At 38.4% G+C, this 19478-nt stretch overlaps 1 protein-coding gene across 1 annotated transcript; it reads left to right on the top strand.

Annotated features, from left to right (window-relative positions):
- The first annotated feature begins 377 nt into the window (after nucleotides 1-377).
- Nucleotides 378-5074, top strand: LOC136759568 (nuclear RNA export factor 1-like). The gene is made up of 13 exons (XM_066714571.1): nucleotides 378-444; nucleotides 2218-2395; nucleotides 2487-2583; nucleotides 2703-2786; nucleotides 2965-3069; nucleotides 3170-3241; nucleotides 3392-3465; nucleotides 3608-3800; nucleotides 4033-4075; nucleotides 4274-4346; nucleotides 4470-4652; nucleotides 4807-4867; nucleotides 4980-5074. Exons 1-13 carry the CDS (start codon nucleotides 378-380, stop codon nucleotides 5013-5015), a joined length of 1266 nt encoding a protein of 421 aa, XP_066570668.1. The 3' UTR covers nucleotides 5016-5074.
- The last annotated feature ends 14404 nt before the right edge of the window (nucleotides 5075-19478 follow it).

The following is a 19478-nucleotide window of genomic DNA, read 5'->3' as shown; positions in this document are numbered from 1 at the left end:
ATGTGAACTCCAGTCTGGACTCTAGAGGCCACCAGCACTCTGATCGTCACCCCAGCATCCCCAGTGTGAGGCCTTCTCTCCTGTTCTTCCTTCTCTTGATGATGGCCAGCTTGGCTTGGCCCAGGAGGAAGTTGGCCAGCTGCACTGAGTGGGTCTTATTCTTGAAGTGCTTTATCCCGAAAATAGTGTCAAGACAGCAGGACACCCAGCCCAGCAAACAACTGCTTAACAGCAACAAACAGAAGCCGCAGCCCAGGACATGTTGTAAAGCAGAGAAACACTGCCGTGGCTCCCTTAGCTCCTGTTGGAACAGAGAATCCTGTGGACCTTCAAGGAATTTAAGCAGGGGGCTTTTGTTATATGGGCCAAAGGGTGGCATGGTGGTGGCTGACGGCTGCACAAAGAGCGATGTTGCAAAACACAGGTTTATGTTCCAAAACACAGGTGAGCTCACCTGTGGCCCTTTCATTCACAGTTCTGATTACTCATTGACCAATTCAGTTTAATAGTGTTTGCACCTTGAGGACAGTGTTGTATTTTATTGATTGGAGTTTGGTATATTGAATGGCAGTGCTTCCTACGTGAACACATGAGGTGTCACTGGTGATGGTTGTGCTTTATGTAGAGAAGTGTGTGTTGGGTTTCGCAAAAACGATTTAATGAATCTGAAATGTGTGTGAAAACCGGTGAACAATGCTTATACTTTTGTTGAAATAGTCTTTCTTTTGGGACCTAAACTAATGGTTTGGGATATTGTGTTCACAGAACCAATTTCACTGGTTGTGAAAAACTGTTAATGGGATTATGATGCAGGGAGAAGTCATACACAATTGTTATTGTCGCAATCGTGCTGCTCAAAGAAGCAAGGCAACTAGACAAAACAGCAGATATATGGAAATTATAATACCATATTTTTAAGTGCTGTGAAATGTTTTAGAAATATTTTTTCTATATATCCTAGTTTCTACTCTTGAAAATGTGGTCACCCTATCTATGTACACAGTACAGTAATACAGCACAGTATTACATCATTAAGCTCAGTGACATCATGAAAATGGAATCTGGAGCTGTTGTGCGGTAACCTAGCAACCTGGGATGTAAAGCTGTGGTTCTGACTATTGGAGGCTAATACTGGACACAGCAGAGCATAGGAGGAAGACTAAACATGTCTCACTGGATCAAAAAAACTGACGCAAACCGCGAGCGTGATTGGCGAGGCCAACGTGAGTCTTTGTTGATTTTTTTTGTAATACTAATTTGCCTGTGGGGGGGGTCACCTCCCACAAAGGAGCAAGAGAGACAGTCAATGTCTCGCATGTGATGTCCAACAATAAAATGTGCTACAGGAAACACAGCAGACATTTGTGACCCACAGAACCGCTGCCCAGGACTGACCCAATCAGCTGTCCGAGCTGATACCCCAATTTTCAGGGTTTCCCGCAGTTATATTAAGGCTAGAAGGCTCGTCAGGTCCAACAAATGCATCCATAAACTATTTTGAAATGCAAGAGCTCCATTGCTCTATCTCTCTGGTTATAAAGTATGTGATTTTAAATGCTACTTAACAGTGTTTATGCAAGCACACAATTTCAACAAGGGCACACTGCCTGTAACATTATTGACCATAAAACTGTGAAATAATAATCGTGATTGTAATAATCATAATATGAGAAAGAAAATTGACGCTACAAGGTTCAGGGCAGTGTTATATTACTTTTACTATTATATATATATATATAATTCTACGACACGGGTGCCCTTTGCATCCCTCTGATATATTTGCACATAGGCGTAGGTTTAGGGGGGCAGGGGGGACACGTCCCCCCTCAATGTTGAGAGAACCTTAAATTGTCCCCCCAACATTGTATGTATAATAATTTTTCACTGGGGTGAGGGTGTGACATTGTGGTGAGGCGGTATACCGTTTACAACACAGCCATAATAATAATAATAATAATAATAATAATAATAATAATAATAATAATGATTAGGACAATTAGAGTCTGTTTGAAGCGCCAGCCTGAATGATTCCCGGTAGTTGGCTGGTGGATGTGAAACATATTTAACCCTCAGATATGAGGGAAAATTGGTCCCAAGCTTCACGCATGGCAGGAATAATAGAGAGACAGGGCTGGAGACCCTGCTGTGCTGTAGATGGTAGATATCGAAGACCCCTCCAATACACATTATTCTGACTCTTTCTCTCTCTCCCTCCAGAGTACGATGACCGCATGGGTGGCAACAGGAAAGGGCGTGGCCCAAAGAGGAGACGCCTGTATAGTGGGCAGCAGGCCAGGGGCCAGCAGAGGCACTGGGGGGGAGCAAGGGGGCTGGAGCCCAGGGCCAGGCTGGAGGAGGACAGTGGCCAGAACATCGGCGTCCACCACAGGAGATTGTGAGTGACTGTGCGACTGTCTCTCTAACCCGCGGTGGCTGTCTTTGAGCTCCACTGTCGGACGTGTGTGACCATCTCTCTCTTCTCTCAGTATGGCTTATGGTGGGAGGCCAAACCACTACAACCGCAACCGGGGAGGCAGTGACAACGCAGGGGGGAACCGCCCTGGCAGCTGGTACAAAATGACGGTGAGTAGAGCAGAGCAGTGTAAGTTACTGTGTTGCTGTGTGAGTGACACTGTACAGTGTGTTGCTGTTTACACTGTGCGTTGCTGTGTGGTTGACTGTGCTGCTCTCTCCTGCTGCAGATCCCCTATGGGAGGAAGCATGAGAAGTCATCCCTGCTCACCGTCCTGCAGGACCTGTGCACCGTGCACTTCACCCCTGTACAGGTGCGTCCCGCTCTCTCTGCCTGTGCTTATATCTGTGACTCAGGACAGCAAAGCGAGTCACGGTGACTGAAATTGACGTCTGTGCACCATGTGACGGCTTTAAAGCGATGGACACAACTGTTCTCTGTGTGAGGCACTGTGTACTGACCTCCCTCCCTCCCTCCCTTTCTCTCTCCAGTTCCACTATGAGGGGAACAGGGCAGTGTTCTATGTGCAGGATGCCACCACAGCCCATGCGCTGCACAAAGTGTCACGGAAAATCACCGACACTGAGGGGTACAAGGTGAGCACAGCTGTCTCTCTCTTGTTTTCTGTCTCTGGGTTAATCTTAAGGGTTGACCAGCTCAGGGGTGTGACTGTTTTCTTGCTCCGCCTCCCCGCAGGTGTCCGTCTTCATGAACCACGCCCCCCCACCCCCCAACGCCTTGAAGCCAGAGGACCTTGAGCACCTCAAGGTCAGACAGACACTGCATAGACTGCAATATCATACTAGAAGTGCGACTGCTGACGCACCATCGGCTAATGCACCATTATAGCTAATGTCCCCAAGTGAGGACAGGTTTGCCTAACACATTCTCTCTCTCTCTCTCTGTCTCTCTCTCTCTCTCTCTGTCTCTCTGCAGGGCAGTTATGTTACTTCGGAGGAGATTCAGAGTAGGATTCTGCGCTTCCTGCAGGAGTGAGTATCTCAGTCAGACAGTGTTTGTTTAACTGTTTTTGTTGGTCTTTATCTTAATGTCCTGACTCTCTGTCTGTTATTGCAGTGTGTTAATGTACCCATATGGCTGGTATTAGTGTGTTAATGTCTGTCTGTCTGTCAGTTACTATAGTGTATTCGACTCAGGGGACAGACAGCCACTCTTGGATGCGTATCACAAAGACGCCAGCTTCTCCCTCAGCACCTCTCAGGGCTGGCTGAAGCAAACGTCCCCGAACGTGGTGGCCTTCCTGAGCAAGCTGCCCAAGACGCAGCACGACACCAGCTCCTTCGTGGTGGATGTCAACGCCTGCACTGTGAGTGACCACTGACCCGCTGTGTCTCTCTCTCTGGGTGTCAGATTCAAAATTCAAAACGAGCCTTATTGGTACGACAAGTTGCCAAAGCATTTACAGAGACAGTAAAGAGACAGGTGTGTCTCTCTGGGTGTCACAGTGTGTGTGTGTCAGAGAGAGGGAGTGTTTCAATGATTGATGTATTGATCAGCTGATTGATTTATTGACTGACAGGTGTCTTTCTCTCTTCCAGGAGACGTTACTGTCCTTCACCGTCAGTGGAGTGTTTAAAGAAGGTGAGAGAGGGGCTGGGATAGGAGGGGTGGGGCGGGACAGTATTGTGCTGAGCTAGACTGTAGCAAATTGCACCAGACTGAATTATAGTGAACTCTACCATTTGAAGGAAGATGGGAGTACTCTTCTATACTGCAGTGACTGGAACTTACTCTCTCCCTCTCTCTCTCTCTCTCTCTCTCTCTCTCTCTCTCTCTCAGTGGACGGGAAGTCTCGGGACACAATGCACGCGTTCTCTCGCGTGTTCATCACTGTCCCTGCAGCAAACTCTGGGTAAGAGCTCCACTCATCCTTCCATCTCTGATTCTCATCCCTCCATCCTTCTCTCCAGGCTGTGTATAGTGAATGATGAGCTCTCACTCTCACTCTCTCTGTCTCTCCCTCTCCCTCTCTCAGGCTCTGTATTCTGAATGATAAGCTGTTTGTTCGGGACGCGACGACGAAGGAGATCAGACGGGCATTCGCTACTTCAGCCCCCATGCCGTCCAGCAGCGCTGTGCCCACGCTGACTGCTACGCAGCAGGAGATGCTGTCCGTCTTCTCTGTGCAGTCGGGCATGAAGCTGGACTGGTCACAGAAGTACGTACTGCCGGACACTGACCACAGTGGGACATGGACCACTGACAGAGCGTACTGCTGGACACTGACTGCTGACCGCACTGAGCACTGCTCATATTTGCAATAGTGTGTTGATGTGTGTTGTATCTTCCTAACAGTAGTGCTTGTGTTGCAGGTGTCTGCAGGACAATGAGTGGGATTTCAACAGAGCCGCACAGATCTTCACCCAGCTCAAGGTCAGTCTCTTTTACTCTCTCTCTCACTTTCTCTCACACTCTCACTCGTTCACACTCCTCCTCTCACTCTCTCTCTCCCTCTTGCTCACTCGCTCACTCTCTCTCCCTTCAGGCTCAAGGGACAATCCCAGATGTCGCTTTCAAGTGAAGAGGGTGTCTGTGTGACACAGAGAGATGGATGCGATATCTGTCGTGAAGATCCCCTTAATGAAGACCCTCCCCTTCAAAAACAATGACAAATAAAAATGTAGAAAACAAGACTGTGACTGCTGTGATACTTCCACAGAACCCCCACTGCGCCCGGCCCCTCGGTGGGTCTCTGTGCATATATTACCCTCGGCAGTGTGTATTGTGAAGTGGTTTCGTGAATTCTCAGGATACACCGATGAAGAAGTAACAAGATTATTACAGAAAAACATAAATACAGGTTAACCCAGAGCTCTCCCCTCACAGGAAGTCAAGAAAATAACTAAGGATGTGAGTTGGAGAAGCGTGTTTGTATCTTCAGATAGACAATAGGTTGCAGTGACTACATCTCGTTAAAATACAGTTGTACAAAATAATTTACCACATGCATAATAATTAACACATGCCTGAGTTTGTTACTGTTGTTCAAGTGTTTGGTGTTTTGATTGGTGCTGGTCAGCATTCTTCAGGCAGCCGATGTAATCAAAGACATTGTTTTAAGTCTTCAACCAAATACCTGTGCCTCAAAACAACCTTTACTGATCGAGTGTAGTAAGGCGTATTCATAATACTATATTAGTTGTCCTTATACGTTCTACCAAGTTAGTTCCAATCAGTGAGCTACATATAGGCTGTGACTGTATATTTCATAATGATATGCTAACACAAAAATGGCCACACAGGACAGATTTAAGCAAAACAAACATGCACTTTTAATAATGCAATGCAGTTTAATTATCCCACCGAGAAATACTCATATATTTGGATACTTATTGTCCATGTTACATTTTTTCACATTTACACATTTCATGAAATTATACTCCATTTTGTCAAGACACAAAACAGAAAACTCACATCATACTGGCCAAACTGCAGAAGTCTCAATCCAAATGAGACACTCTGTTCAAAAACATGTTATCCTCCATCTAAATGAAATAAATCAAATGGCACACACTAGCCAAAATCTAATAGACCCTATACTGAACACCCATTACACACCAGTGAGATCAATGAAAACCACTATTATGACATATGCTTTTTCAGTATTACTCAGTCTCAGCATCCTGACTTTGGCTTGGGTTTTGTCTACATCACAGACAGTGTTTGCCCTGGGAAGGCAGTGGGGGAAATACCCCCTGATATGCCTTATCCACCCCTGATCGGACTTCATAGCTATGTCCCCACAAGCCTCCTCCACAGCCTGAAGAAGGTTTTCCCGTTCATAGAAATTGCGGTCATAGACCTTCCTCTGCCATGCTGAGAAAAACTCCTCTATGGGGTTAAGGAATGGAGAGTAGGGTGGAAGAAACAGATTAAGGTAACACTAGATCATGAACATGTACAACTAATGTGAACTGGAAAGTGTCGTGATCGAATGCTTCAGTGCTCTGAAATGGGTCAACCCCAGTTACAGCTGAAAGTTGTATTTCCCATGTCATTAAACATCTACCTTAGGGAATAATTAAGCCTCTTTTAGAAATTTCTATTCAGTACACATTCATAATGTATGACATACATTATTAGGAGTCTTCTAGATGTGTTCCTTTCCTGAAAACACATGTGGGTGTGTAATTAAATGATGTCACTTCCATCAAATAAATAAGAGTCTAATATATTTTATACCTAATAAAAGAGGCTTCCATTCTTGTTATTCCATTATCCATTTTAATCCTTGATTACTGAATGGTCACATTGTAGCATTGAAACGCTATCATATAAATAAGTACAACAATCTGTAGGTGTGGGTGTACAGCCTGGAGCCTTGTGAATGCTCATTAATTAAGAATTTCACAGGAAAAGGAATAATCTTCAGAAAATGTTTAGAAATCAAGACCCATTTGTTCAGGATGGGAAAAGGGACTTGAAAAAATTGCACAGGAAGCAAACCTTGGACAACACAGTTCTCTTGTGTTTCCTGTAACAGATACAGAAAAAGAAAACAATACACTTAGTCAAATGTTTGCTCCTTCTCTTTGCCATGGCTGAAACCATTTCAGTGTTAGAATGAAAACCATGCTATAGAAACATCTAATAAGTGTTATTCTTTAAGCATTTGTCTTAAAAACTACAATCCTGATATTTGCATAATTACATATTTCTATATATTTTTGTATCTCTTTACACACACTGTTATTTGCTTTCAGTATCATTCTGTAACTGAACCTTTGGAAACCAGTGTGTTTTTTAAATAACGTACCAAACCTGTAGATGAGCATTTTTTTGGTCTATCTAGCATTATGGAAAGAGTCCACAGTAAACTTCATTAAGGTTGGGGTTGCTTTACTACTGAGTAAACTGAATCAAGTGTAGATTTCCCCAGGCGTAGTCTGAATTTTTGGTTTTGGCTAGGGTTGTTGTTCAGGCTATTATGAAGACTATGAAAACTGGTACAGGAAAGCTACTAATGTAATACAATGGGTTATCATAATCATTATCTACTGTATTAAAATGCAGTATCACAGTTCAGCATTAGGATTATTTAAGTGCTAGTTTCCTTATTTGCCATATCTGCGTTAAGTGAAAAGATGGATGTAGCAAGAAAAAATTCAGATGATGAAACTAGGGAAATGTGACATTAGAAAATTGCCCTGGCCCATCAGTTCCATTTAAGTTATTTAGACAATATTATTTTGAGGAATGTAGTGAACTAATGCACAATAATTTAATTTAGCCATCAAATTAGGCTTATGTTTTGGTCTGGGCTAGGATTAGGGTTACAGTCCCCAGTAGAATACATTTGAAAACGGATGTGTGTTACCTGTGATTTTTATTTACCCAAGTATCTGGGTTTGACCCTGTCCTTCTCCATGGCTGTTTCTTTTTTTGTCCACAAACCTAATTCTCCAGAGTTGCACACACAACATCACTTCACGAGTTAAAAATACTGCATGTAAACTCCCCCATTGTTTATAATATTTAGGTGTTTTCTATTAATATATGTTCTCTTGTGTGACTTGTGTAACTCACCTGTTCTTGCCTGATAGCACATTGATGTGCCACAGCTGAGTGGTCTGTAAATACTGATATTATTCACAATTTTCAATATCATTATTATAATTGTAGTTGTGGTAGGCACTGAACAGTACGAGGTGTGAATAATTTTTTTCAGATAATTTAAGGGGCCTCGTAGGTCAAGCGGTTTGACGAATTATTCTATTCACATAAAAGGTCCTCTGTGATCAAATTTCTCAACATATAAAAGAAAGTGGTGATGTTATGTTGTTTATTTTACACATCCTATTTATGTTATTTGTAAAAAGTAAATAAAAAGTTTCTGATCCTCAGTGGATTTGTATTATTCTGACAAGTTCTCATACAAGTGTAAATCCACAGCTGAGGTTTTGTCGAATGCTTTTGAAGACAAATGTACAAAAATAATCACCTCTGGCTGTAGAGTTTTATTTTTATTATTATTATTGTAAATGTATCTGCATGAGTCACAGTTTGAATTAATCTTCCAACTAAAATAATAATAATAATCTCCTAACCTCTCAGATGGTTTCATAGACTATCATAAATATTTAGTCTTCTATTAAATTACACTTGCATTGATTTTTCCATTTAATGTGATACAGTCCATTTTTGTGTGTGGTTTCAAGATACCAAGTAATTCAAAAAAATATGTATTATTTTCAGTCATGCGGATGAGGTGTATTATGGAAATACACTTACACTGATGCCGAAGGAGAAATAATTAAAATATGTCAGTCATAAGCAAATGAATGCTACATTCAAGAAAAAAATATTAAAAAGTTAAAAATATTAATAAATATATGTATTTTTACAAAGAAAGAAAGAAACATTAATTGGGCATTTATTGCAATCTCCCCAAACGTGTCTGTCCTGTTATTCTCTTCTCAAGTTAAAGTGTTTTATTTTGACAGATTTACAGGTTGTATATGATCAATTTACTTTAGTTAATTAAATATCTCTTAAGCTCTTATTTTTGAAAATAGTTACTGAAACAATAAATGAGGTAAGTCAAAGATACAAGAAATAGTAGCTGAAATAGACCTGGAGAGCCTATTAATATTTTTATTCATGATTAATTTATCTTTTCCATCACATTACTCTTTGACAGGGTTGTGCTTTATGGTTTTGCATATTGTGTTAAATGAATACCCATCTCAGTAATGTACTGCAAAATAAATAAATAAACAAGTCTGTTCTATTGTTAGGCACAATCCATTGCATCAATGTATTTAATAAATATATAGTTTAGACTGTATGAAATTGAAGCCAGAAAACACCTAATTTCTGAAATTGGTAGAATAAGACCCAAGGTGAAAATGACTTAATTTCACCCCTCTGCCACTATAACATTCAAGATAGACACTTTCAAAATGTTGCTAATAACCTACTGTGAGAGAATTAAAAGGCTCAGAATTATTTGTTTCCTATTATCATTATTTCCCTTTTGCAAGATTAGAATGAAACCCTGAATTCTGATTATTAAAATGAGCAATCGTGATACAGAAATAATAGAAATACAAGAAGACACCAATCTAGTCAGTGAATTCACTATGTCATTTAAACAACTGAAACACAATACAAAAAAACATTGTATTAGTATTTGTATTATTGTTCCAAAATGTTTACATCCCTTATTCTGCCCACCAGAACATAGAATAAGAAAACTTCTTCTTTAATGTTTAATTTTTAAGGAAGAAAATTCATTTTCAACACGTGTCCTCAAATGTGAGTACACCAACTAAACATTATTAGTGTTCCTTAAACTTGACCGCGGCTAATCTTTTTCCTACTGATTAGAGATGTTCTTTAAAATAAAATAAAAAAACTTACCAGGAGACGATTCAAAAGCCCTGGCATTAAAGAGACACATTTCTGAGCTTGATTACAAAGAAAGTCAATTCTGCCAAGGTGAAAGAGGGTAGACACATTTTCTAACACAGCCCCTGCTCTGCCTTCACACCAAAAAGATTCCACTTCACTGGCATTTTACTTGATGAATTAAATATGTGTATATGTAAGCCGAGTAATAGGTCCACTGCAATCTGAGTAATTAGGTCCAATTAAAAACAACTTCAGGGAGAATACCAGAGTATGACTAGGACAAGGCCATTGGAAAACCACAAGAAGACCATTATGTTTGGAACAAATCCATTAGTTAAATTACATTTTTAAAGCTTCTTGCCATTCCCAAGTAGTTGCTAAAACGGTTTTTAAAGCATTGTGTGGTGAACTACCATTTCTCTTATTTATTGTTGTTACAGTATCCTAGTTTTTAATTTATCTTGCTCTGTTCTCTCTCTGTTTATGTACATTATCAGGAAAGAACTGTACAGAGAGGAAAAATCAACTTAATCAACATTTATTTATATCTGGAGTAACAAGATGCTATCATTGAAAAGTTTGAAACCTCTTTCTGTCTACCCATTATTATGCCAAATTTCACCTTACAATAAAGTCTTCCTGATCAATTGAAACAGTGGTAGTTCAGAAGACTGTAATTCCTACAGTTTTATTCACAAACCCACTATTATCCAACCTCCTTTCTGTGCTTTACTGCATTTAGTGATATGACTTCAAGGATCAATACATCATCCCAAAGGGAATAAACCATGGGGATCACTCTTACCTTGAAAGGGTAGCAGATTATCGATCTGATTCTGTTTAGATTTTGAAAGAGATTTATTTGACTTGTTTTGCTCTAAATAACTACAATATTCTGCCTTTCTCTCGGTCTTCCACAATGAAATATGATATTTTAGTATTAACAAGTAAGCCAAATTGTTGGGATAAATAAACAGCCTTAGAAATGCATAATATACTTAATGAATATATATTAATATATATACACATTGCATTAACACATTTTTTTTCATTACATTACCAAATCACATTAATTACTTTTCTTCACTTATGAAGTCAGTGGAGACAGGTGCAAGTCCCTACATGAAAATAATCAAATTGCCAGTAGTCCTTTAGCAGATGTAAATACCTTCATAATTTTACACGGTTACACTGCATTTAGAAGTCAGACCTGCTGTCCAATTAACATCACAAACTCACATTTCTGAGATAATGAAGTCCTGTATCTCGTGCAACTTTTAATGTTTCACTAAAGTCTACAAACATACATTTATACAGGTCAAATATGTTGTTAAACAGTAGTATTTCAAGAATATTTATTCTGTCAAACTAATTTGCACTTATAAAACTTATTGTAGACATAGAAATAAATAAAGTGCTTCTGATTAAATAATTTAAATAATTTCTCAAAAGCCTTTCTTTCCTAAAGGTCTTATTGAGACATCCAAGAGATTTACACTTTACACCCAGAGCTTGGAACTAAGAAATTGTCAGGGCCAATTTTTCTACGTAACTACGCTTTGCAGTTGTGAAAAATCTGAAACATTTTACTTCTCGTCTTCCCCGCAGTCTGTCATCGATAGTTGACATTTTTCAGGAACAGTCATTTTTTGCCACAAGCTTTTTCATACCCTTCTGCCTATCTCCCTCGAAATGTGTAACTTTTCTTCAAAGGACTGACATCTCTGAATGTCACATGTGAGATTATTGCAGTTTAGGCTGACAGGGCTATGGGGGTTGTGCAATATTCTCAGTTTCACAATCTGTGTGTGTTTCTAGGAGACACAAGCCTGTCAACTTATTTTATTTGGGTTTTGCCCTTTTTTTGTGTGTGAAAACCCCATGAGGCTCTTTTGCTGAGTGGGTGGACGAAGGCTATATGTGTGTTCTCTAGCATGACACTTGTGCTTTGTGGACAGTGCTAATGACAGGGTAAAAGATGGATGGCCCTGTCAGCTGAAACCCTGTTTATCCACAGATCAGTTGCAGGACACTGATGGGAGAAGGGTGGCTTTCTCTCTTTCCTCCGGCCTACAGGGCATCTTAACTTTCATGTAAAAAACATCACTATCTATGTTTGAAAACATCTGTGAGAATCATTGTTTTTATTTCCTACAAATGTTGCTAGCATTACAGGAAAACATTAGTAGTAGTAGTAGTAGTAGTAGTAGTAGTAGTAGTAGTAGTAGTAGTAGTAGTAGTATTGGTATTATTCTTTAACGCATTACTTTTATTGTCTATCATAAATAAAATGGCTTCCTATTTCCTCATGCTCTTCAAAATGTAAACAAAACATAAGGTCCTGTGTAATGCAACCCAGCTGCACAACCTCATGACATGCTCCCCGGTGACAAACTGTGAAAAACAGTCCTTATTTGACAGTGCCTCCTAACACACTCTCTAAGTGAATTACAGAGTTACACTGTTTCATATGAAGACTGTGAATACGGTTGACTGCTGCTGTACATTCGATGCACTGCTATATTGTTGTCTGGACATACACAGTGCTTTAAAACATGCATTTTTTAACAATACCCGCTTAAACATGTCATTTCCCTCCCTGTCAAACATCTACATATAAGTTTGTGTCAATTAAGAAGATACAGAAATATAAGCAAAGTTGTAGTATCTTTGAGGGCAGATCAATGCATTAGCCCAACACAGTCAAGAGTGCTTATCCATTGCAGTCACGGAACTCATATAAAACGTATAAAACATTGAAATTTAATCACAGTGGTGACAATTAGTGCTTGACAAAGAGATGCTTGTATGAATGTTAATCTAATACTGCTTAGGTTGATGGGTTTTTGTATATTATAATAAAGTATCCATGCTTCTAACCACAACGAAATACAGCAACATTATTCAGGTATTTTTTTACACATTACATAGAGGTCTGCTTGAGTTGTCGAACAGAAAATATACCGTTTCAGCTGAATGAATGTTACACAGAAATCTCAATGGGTTTAACTATGTCCATTGAGCCTGCTTTGATAAAATATGCTTCATAACTGGATTTTTATTTATTTATTTTATTTTAATGATATTTTACACCGGATGTGGGAAGCAACATAAATCAGATATTAGGGGGAAGGTGCCTTCTTGTCAGAAAAGCCATCTTTGTCAGGGGGATGAAAGTTTTGGTAAATTGACAATGTCTAAGTTAGGCTAACTTTAATTGTAACCAACTTAAAATGCTGCTTGTTTAAAAAATAAAATGGATTGACCAGCCTATTACAATTAAGTTTTAAAAAAATAACTCAGAATGTTATATTTTTGTGTGAAATATGATCTATTTGGTAGAATGAATATAGGTCACGCTTAATTTTAATAACTGAAAATGAATTTTTAAAATAGTGGTAAATGACAAAGGCTTTAACATATTTTTTTTCCCTACAGCTTGTATAATGTTAAAAGCATTGATAAATACAGTATCCTAGATGTAGGGAAACGCATGCAATACCAAATCTTTGTGTGATTCTTTCTTTTCTGACCCCTCCAATTTTTTGCTGCATGACGCCTTTGGCTGTCCATACTTTGAGAATATGTGCTTCAGTAATTGGCCTCTTTTTGCTCTGTGATTGTCAAAACCGAGTTTGTGAAACAAAGAGATAATTTAGTGAGTGACCATTTCTGCTCCTGTGTACTATAGTCTGTATTACTGCTGGGAAAATGAAAGCTCTCAGGAGACATGGCATTGCCAGAAGCTGAAGATAGCTGTAAAAGTTCTGTGTATAGCTGGAAGATAGGTATTATTGAATACCTTTGAACTGCTAAAAGAAAAGAAAAAACGACACGAGTCATGTCTTTCATAGACTAACAAGAATAACTTCACTAGCAACAGCAAATACCTGCCTTTTTGGGGGGGAAACGTGGGGTCATACAGCAAGCACACAATTACAGCCCAAACAACATCTCCTAGAATTAATTGGAGAACTGTATGAAAGGTGGTATATTATAAACAGTACACATGGAAATGTAGCTATAATTCTGAATGTTTGCCAGCAGACTTTTAGAGCAGACTAACAATTAGACCTAAAACATATCCTCGCTTACAAAAACAGACAATGACCTATTCCTAATTAATACGCTTTCTCTTTGACAGATTTGCCACCGCATATACTGTGGCAATAGCTATGCCAGCCTAGGAAACTTATATTTTCATATACTTTTGGGTTTGGTTTGTATTTATTTGCACTCTGTTTGGATTCTCATCACAACTTGTTTTGTCTGTTTGTTTGTTTTTTAAAAAGCAAAATCATGCATACAACATTTTAAGATTCAATGCTACATTTAGACAGAGAGATAAAATTGATCTGGGCCTTTAGGTGTTTGGATAATAAGCTGACACTAACAAACCTCTACATTACAAGAGCACTTGGCATATATCTCTAAGCAAAGGTTTTCAAATGTGGGAGGACATAACCAATCACACCAGGGATCGGTGTCATTTCTTTGTCTGATTGGAAGAAGGTAATCTTCCCACACTGATCCCATCGCTGAAGGTTATCAAAGGGGGAAAGGGTTGAAAACAGCTGATTTCAACGCAGGGTTGTTTATTCAAAAGTGGCTCCGTTTTTGCTTTGAGTTTCACTTAATTCTGCAGAGACCTTTCTGTGTCATAACACATTGTTAAATAAACAAAGCAACAAACAAAACTAAACATACAAAAACAATCTTTAGCAATATTATTATGATATAACCTAGTTTCTTTCTGATTTATTAATGTACTACTACTACTACTACTACTACTACTACTAAAAATAATAATAGATCAATCAGATCAGGATATACAGTAGCCTCCATTTTTTGTTGTTGTTGATTTTTCAGTCTTGAAGTGTAGTCTGTAAATGCAATATTTTGGTAGATGGGTTTAGACAACAGCAGGTTGTGATCACTGTGTAGGTCACAAGAAGTATGGTGTACAATAAATGAACACAATTTTATGCATTTTGTTTCAGTATAAAGTCTTTAAATTGGTCATGACTAGTTTGGCCTTTACAGTTGTGTTTTAAGTTCAGTGGTGAAAGTATTGCTGTGGTCATGGGATTGTAATTGTATGCATTTTGTATTCATGCAACATTTAACCTGTTACAGTAGAGAAGGTTTTGTCTTTATCAGTCAGTGGCGGTTGTAGACCATTTCAGCTGGGGGGCCGTGGTGCTAGCGGGAGGGGGGTGCTGACGGTGTTTTGTCTGCGGTGCTAGCATGGCTGAGGGGGAGGGTGGCGTTGTTTTGTAACCTTTGCAGCATTGTCCATTAATGCCACACCCCCCCCCCCCCCGGGAGCCAACCGTGTTATTAGTTAACAGTATAGGGAAACAAAACAATCCAGAGCCTGACACATGGACTAAAATATAAGAGTAAGTAAAAGAGAATATATTTTGTAAACCTAATTTGTAAGGCTGAGACTCCGATTTTTTATTTTTTATTTAATCCCACTTGGCATTGGATAAATTGTTTAATATATGGGAAAATGTTGAGCTCCATAGTGCTGACTGGCCTGACCTCATCAATAAATAATATTGTTCTATAGCTTAGTGCAGGTAAGTCTACTTTTCTTTTTAAGAAAAAAAAACTGTCTGGATTTTAATAAAACATATATTTTCTTTTGAGGTGATAATTCAGCAAACCTGGAGGTTTTGTACAAAGGCACAGACAGAGGGAAAACAATAATTTCCCAAGGCAGGAATTCAAACCCTTTCATTTATTTTGTGTAACAAACAAGTTTTATCATTTTTTCGTGTCTTCACCCTCACTGTATTTGCTCTGTATTAGCCATTTTCACAGCACTTATAGTAATGTTGACATTCCCTTTCTCATTCCAAAATCCTTTTTTTGGCAATTCCCTATAGTGCCTTATTGAGCTGCAACAAACATACCTATACGACTGTGTGTTATCAACTAAAATCCTATTAATGCAAGAGTGTCAGTCTCCCTGGCTCACTTGTCATTCCCTACCACTTACTTTAATATCAGAGGTTCTGCAAAAATGAAAAATCCTAAAATACTTTTTGAAATTGATTAATTTGTTACAGGAAGGTCTTATATAAGGACTCCAGACTAATAGTACCCTAGTGTATTGGTATACAGGATGCTAATAGAACATTCTCTCCAAAAGGAAAAAGTGTGCTTGTCTGCCATGAAAATAGGGATTTTGGAAGGGAGGTGAGAATAATATAATCTCCTGTGTATCATAAATACAATTTCTATATTTAAACGTAAGACCTGGCACCTTACAGAGTTTTAACTGCCCGATAGTCATTAAAATCCACAAAATATACAGTTAGATCCATAAATGTCATCATTTTGGCTCTGTACATCACAACAATGGATTTGAAAGGAAACGATCAAGATGTGCTTGACTTTCATCTTTAATTTGAGGGTAGTTACATCCAAATTGGGTGAACGGTGTAGGAATTACACCCATTTTTATATTTGGTCCCGCAATTTTAGGGTCTCAAAAGTATTTGGACAAACTAACATAATCATGAATTAAATTGTGAGTTTCAATACTTGGTTGCAAATCCATTGCAGTCAATGACTGCCTGAAGTCTGGAGCCCATAGACATCACCAGATGCTGGGTTTCTTCCCTGGTGATGCTCTGCCTGGCCTGCACTGCAGCTGTCTTTAGTTCCTGCTTGTTCTTGGGGCGTTTTGCCTTCAGCAAGTGAAATACATGCTTAAATGAATTCAGGTCAGGTGATTGACTTGGCCATTTTGATTGTTTCCTTTCAAATCCATTGTGGTGGTGTACAGAGCCAAAATGATGACAATTGAGTCACTGTCCAAATATTTATGGACCTAACTGTATATATATATACTTGGTCAAAAATGGTAGGTCTTAATTTAATGGACAATACAATAAAAATAACCAGTTTAGGCTGCTCATATTCCTGATACTTGAAGCTTGCACCGACATTAAGCAAAGTTAGTCACCTTAAGCATCTTCTATATGTATAGAACTGCATTCAGTTTCAGCATTGCTTTTCTGGACACATTTAGGGATAAAAGCATTAAGATAAGTTCCACGTGAACTGAATGGTGGAAACAATGCTGTAATGTTGCTAAGTGCTCTGTGTGAGGTATTTAAGCACCCACAGTATGGCAGGTGAAAGGAGATGACCTTGGAAGCAGTTTTGCTTGTTCCATTGATTTGTTTACTTCTACTCTGCTGACAGCATCTCATTAGTTTTTTTTTTCAAGTACGAGAGATGAGAGTCCATGTATGGAAGCAGGGAGCTTGATCAATGAAGCTGATGGATTGTTGCTGGCAGTATAATTCTATTGAATACCTATTTACAAAGTGTGTGTGTACACTTCATTAACATATTGGTCAGCTATGCCCTATGTTGTAATCTTCATATGCAGGTGCCTACTGTAACAACAAGAGGAGCACGTGTATCCAAACGTCTATATCAGTGCACTGAGATTATTGTCAACAACAACAAATCAACAAATTAAGATGCTATTAATTGCCCCCCACACCACTGAAGTAATTCTGGGTTGCCTAATGACTGTAATCGGGCTCATTGTCCAACTGTGATAGTCGTTGCAGTGCGGTAGTGATCACTAAGGTGTTTCCTCTGGATGCAATATTCCAGTTGTTGCTTCAATACCCGTGGTTGTCTGGGTCACAGACGCTTCCTATTCATTGTTTGCACGGCTGCATTCTAGCGATGTTTGATGAATGAAGCCCCAACGTGCTAGTGACTTCACCTTGCAGTGTTCCTGTCAGAGAATTTTCCTTCTCTCTTTCATTAAGCTGTGGCACTGTTGCATTGTGACTAAAACTGACAATCCTATTTGCTTTTCATGTGTGCCAGCCTCACCTTTGCACATGCAAACTCACAAGCCCACGTTTCATTCCACACACCTCTTGTCACACTTTTTCTTATTTCATATTCAGGAGGTAAACATTCTTTGCAGGCATATCCTTCTAACAATGACATAAACATATTAATTGATTGGCATTACATAATTATTGGCAGGGGATATGCTTTTGTAAAGGTTATACAAATGTATATAATTTTTGTGTAGTAATATAATTCCATAAGAATTTGTATTACAAGACTAAATGCAGCAATCATTATAATGATAGGTTACGTATGCAACCCCAGTTATCTGAAAAATAAAATAACTCTTAAATTAAAACCTATCAGATGTAGATATTATATGTATAGTCAAATGCTTGTACATGTTTTCTGATTATTTTTAGATCTATAATATCATCATAAATTCATAGTACTGTAAATCATACAGTCAATCAAAATATACATTTTATTTCAGCTCTATAATGAAGGCATGTATTCAACCCAATGCAGGATATTTCTCTCATTATGAATGGATTTTGCATTATCTCACAATTAAATAAAACCAAAACACTGATCAAATATTCATGCAAATTATTCTCCACAGCTGTGACACTTCATATTACCATTTAAAATCCAATTAAATCAAATAAGCTATAGAATCTCCAAGTACATTAGCAAAACCTTTAGTTATGGCTAATACATTTGTTTGCACATGAAACACCAGACAAACAAATATAGTTTTTCATCTCTTCTATTTGAATTAACAGTTGTATGCATGCATGCAAAGTAATCAGCTAACATATATATATATATATATATATATATATATATATATATATATGTGTGTGTGCACGTGTGTGTGTGTGTGTGTATACAGCAGTGTCTTTTTTCTGGGTCACATCTGCAAATCTTCTTATTTAATCTTCAAATCTTTCATGTGGTCGTCTTATAGGTCTTCATCTCTTGTGATGCTTCTTTTGTCCAACTTTGGTCTGTTCTTCTTTAATTGTGTCTGGCACATTGCCATTATAACATTTTCACTCTTTCAATTATGCCACATACTTTTCTTTGTTCTCTGATCCATTTATTTGTTGTTCTGTCTATTCTTGTTATTCCAAACATGCATCTTTCCATACTTCCTTGTGTTGCTTCCAGTTTCTGTATCATTTTTGTGTTTAGTGACTATGTTTCACAACCATAAGTGAGCACTCGTAGTATGCATTTATCAAATACTTTTATCTTCAAGCAAACGGGTAGATTTCCTTTCAGTAGCATACTGTTTCTTCCAAATGCACTTCATCCCATTGTCACTCTTCTTTTTTGAATTCTTCAATTAGATCGCCATCTGTGTTGATTTGCTCTCCAAGATAGACATAACTTTTGACTTCTTCAAGTATCTTTTCACCTACTTCAAGGATCTTAGTTTTGTGGAACTTTGTGGAACATGACTTTGGTCTTACTCAAGTTCATTTAAAATTCAGTTTTCTTACATGCATCAGGTGTTTTTGCTAAAATGCATATATGGTACAACACATGTGGTGTAATTTTCCTAGTGAATTAAAATTTGAAAATGTTGAAAATGGAAAAGAACAAGAAAATACCTAATTATATACTTTTTCTAAAGTATAAACACATCTAACTATAATATGAGCAAGAATTATATCATTATTATTATCATTATTGTTGTTGTTGTTGTTGTTGATGTTTTACTTATTTGTTGTACACTGAGCAACTGTGATTAACTGTGTACTAGGTGTGTTATTGCTTATACCACTAA

The sequence above is a fragment of the Amia ocellicauda genome, chromosome 10 (assembly GCF_036373705.1).
Source record: "Amia ocellicauda isolate fAmiCal2 chromosome 10, fAmiCal2.hap1, whole genome shotgun sequence".
Taxonomy (NCBI): domain Eukaryota; kingdom Metazoa; phylum Chordata; class Actinopteri; order Amiiformes; family Amiidae; genus Amia; species Amia ocellicauda.
Note: the sequence above shows the minus strand (reverse complement) of the source record. Positions and strands in the feature narration are given on the sequence as shown.

What these genes read in the sequence shown, in the direction of transcription:
- LOC136759568 (XM_066714571.1), top strand. Translation starts at nt 378, where the DNA reads ATGGTGGTGGCTGACGGCTGCACAAAGAGCGATGTTGCAAAACACAGG. An exon ending in TGGATGTCAACGCCTGCACT is followed by an intron (nt 3,801 to 4,032) that starts GTGAGTGACCAC and finishes TCTCTCTTCCAG; the next exon opens with GAGACGTTACTGTCCTTCAC. An exon ending in CAGTGGAGTGTTTAAAGAAG is followed by an intron (nt 4,076 to 4,273) that starts GTGAGAGAGGGG and finishes TCTCTCTCTCAG; the next exon opens with TGGACGGGAAGTCTCGGGAC.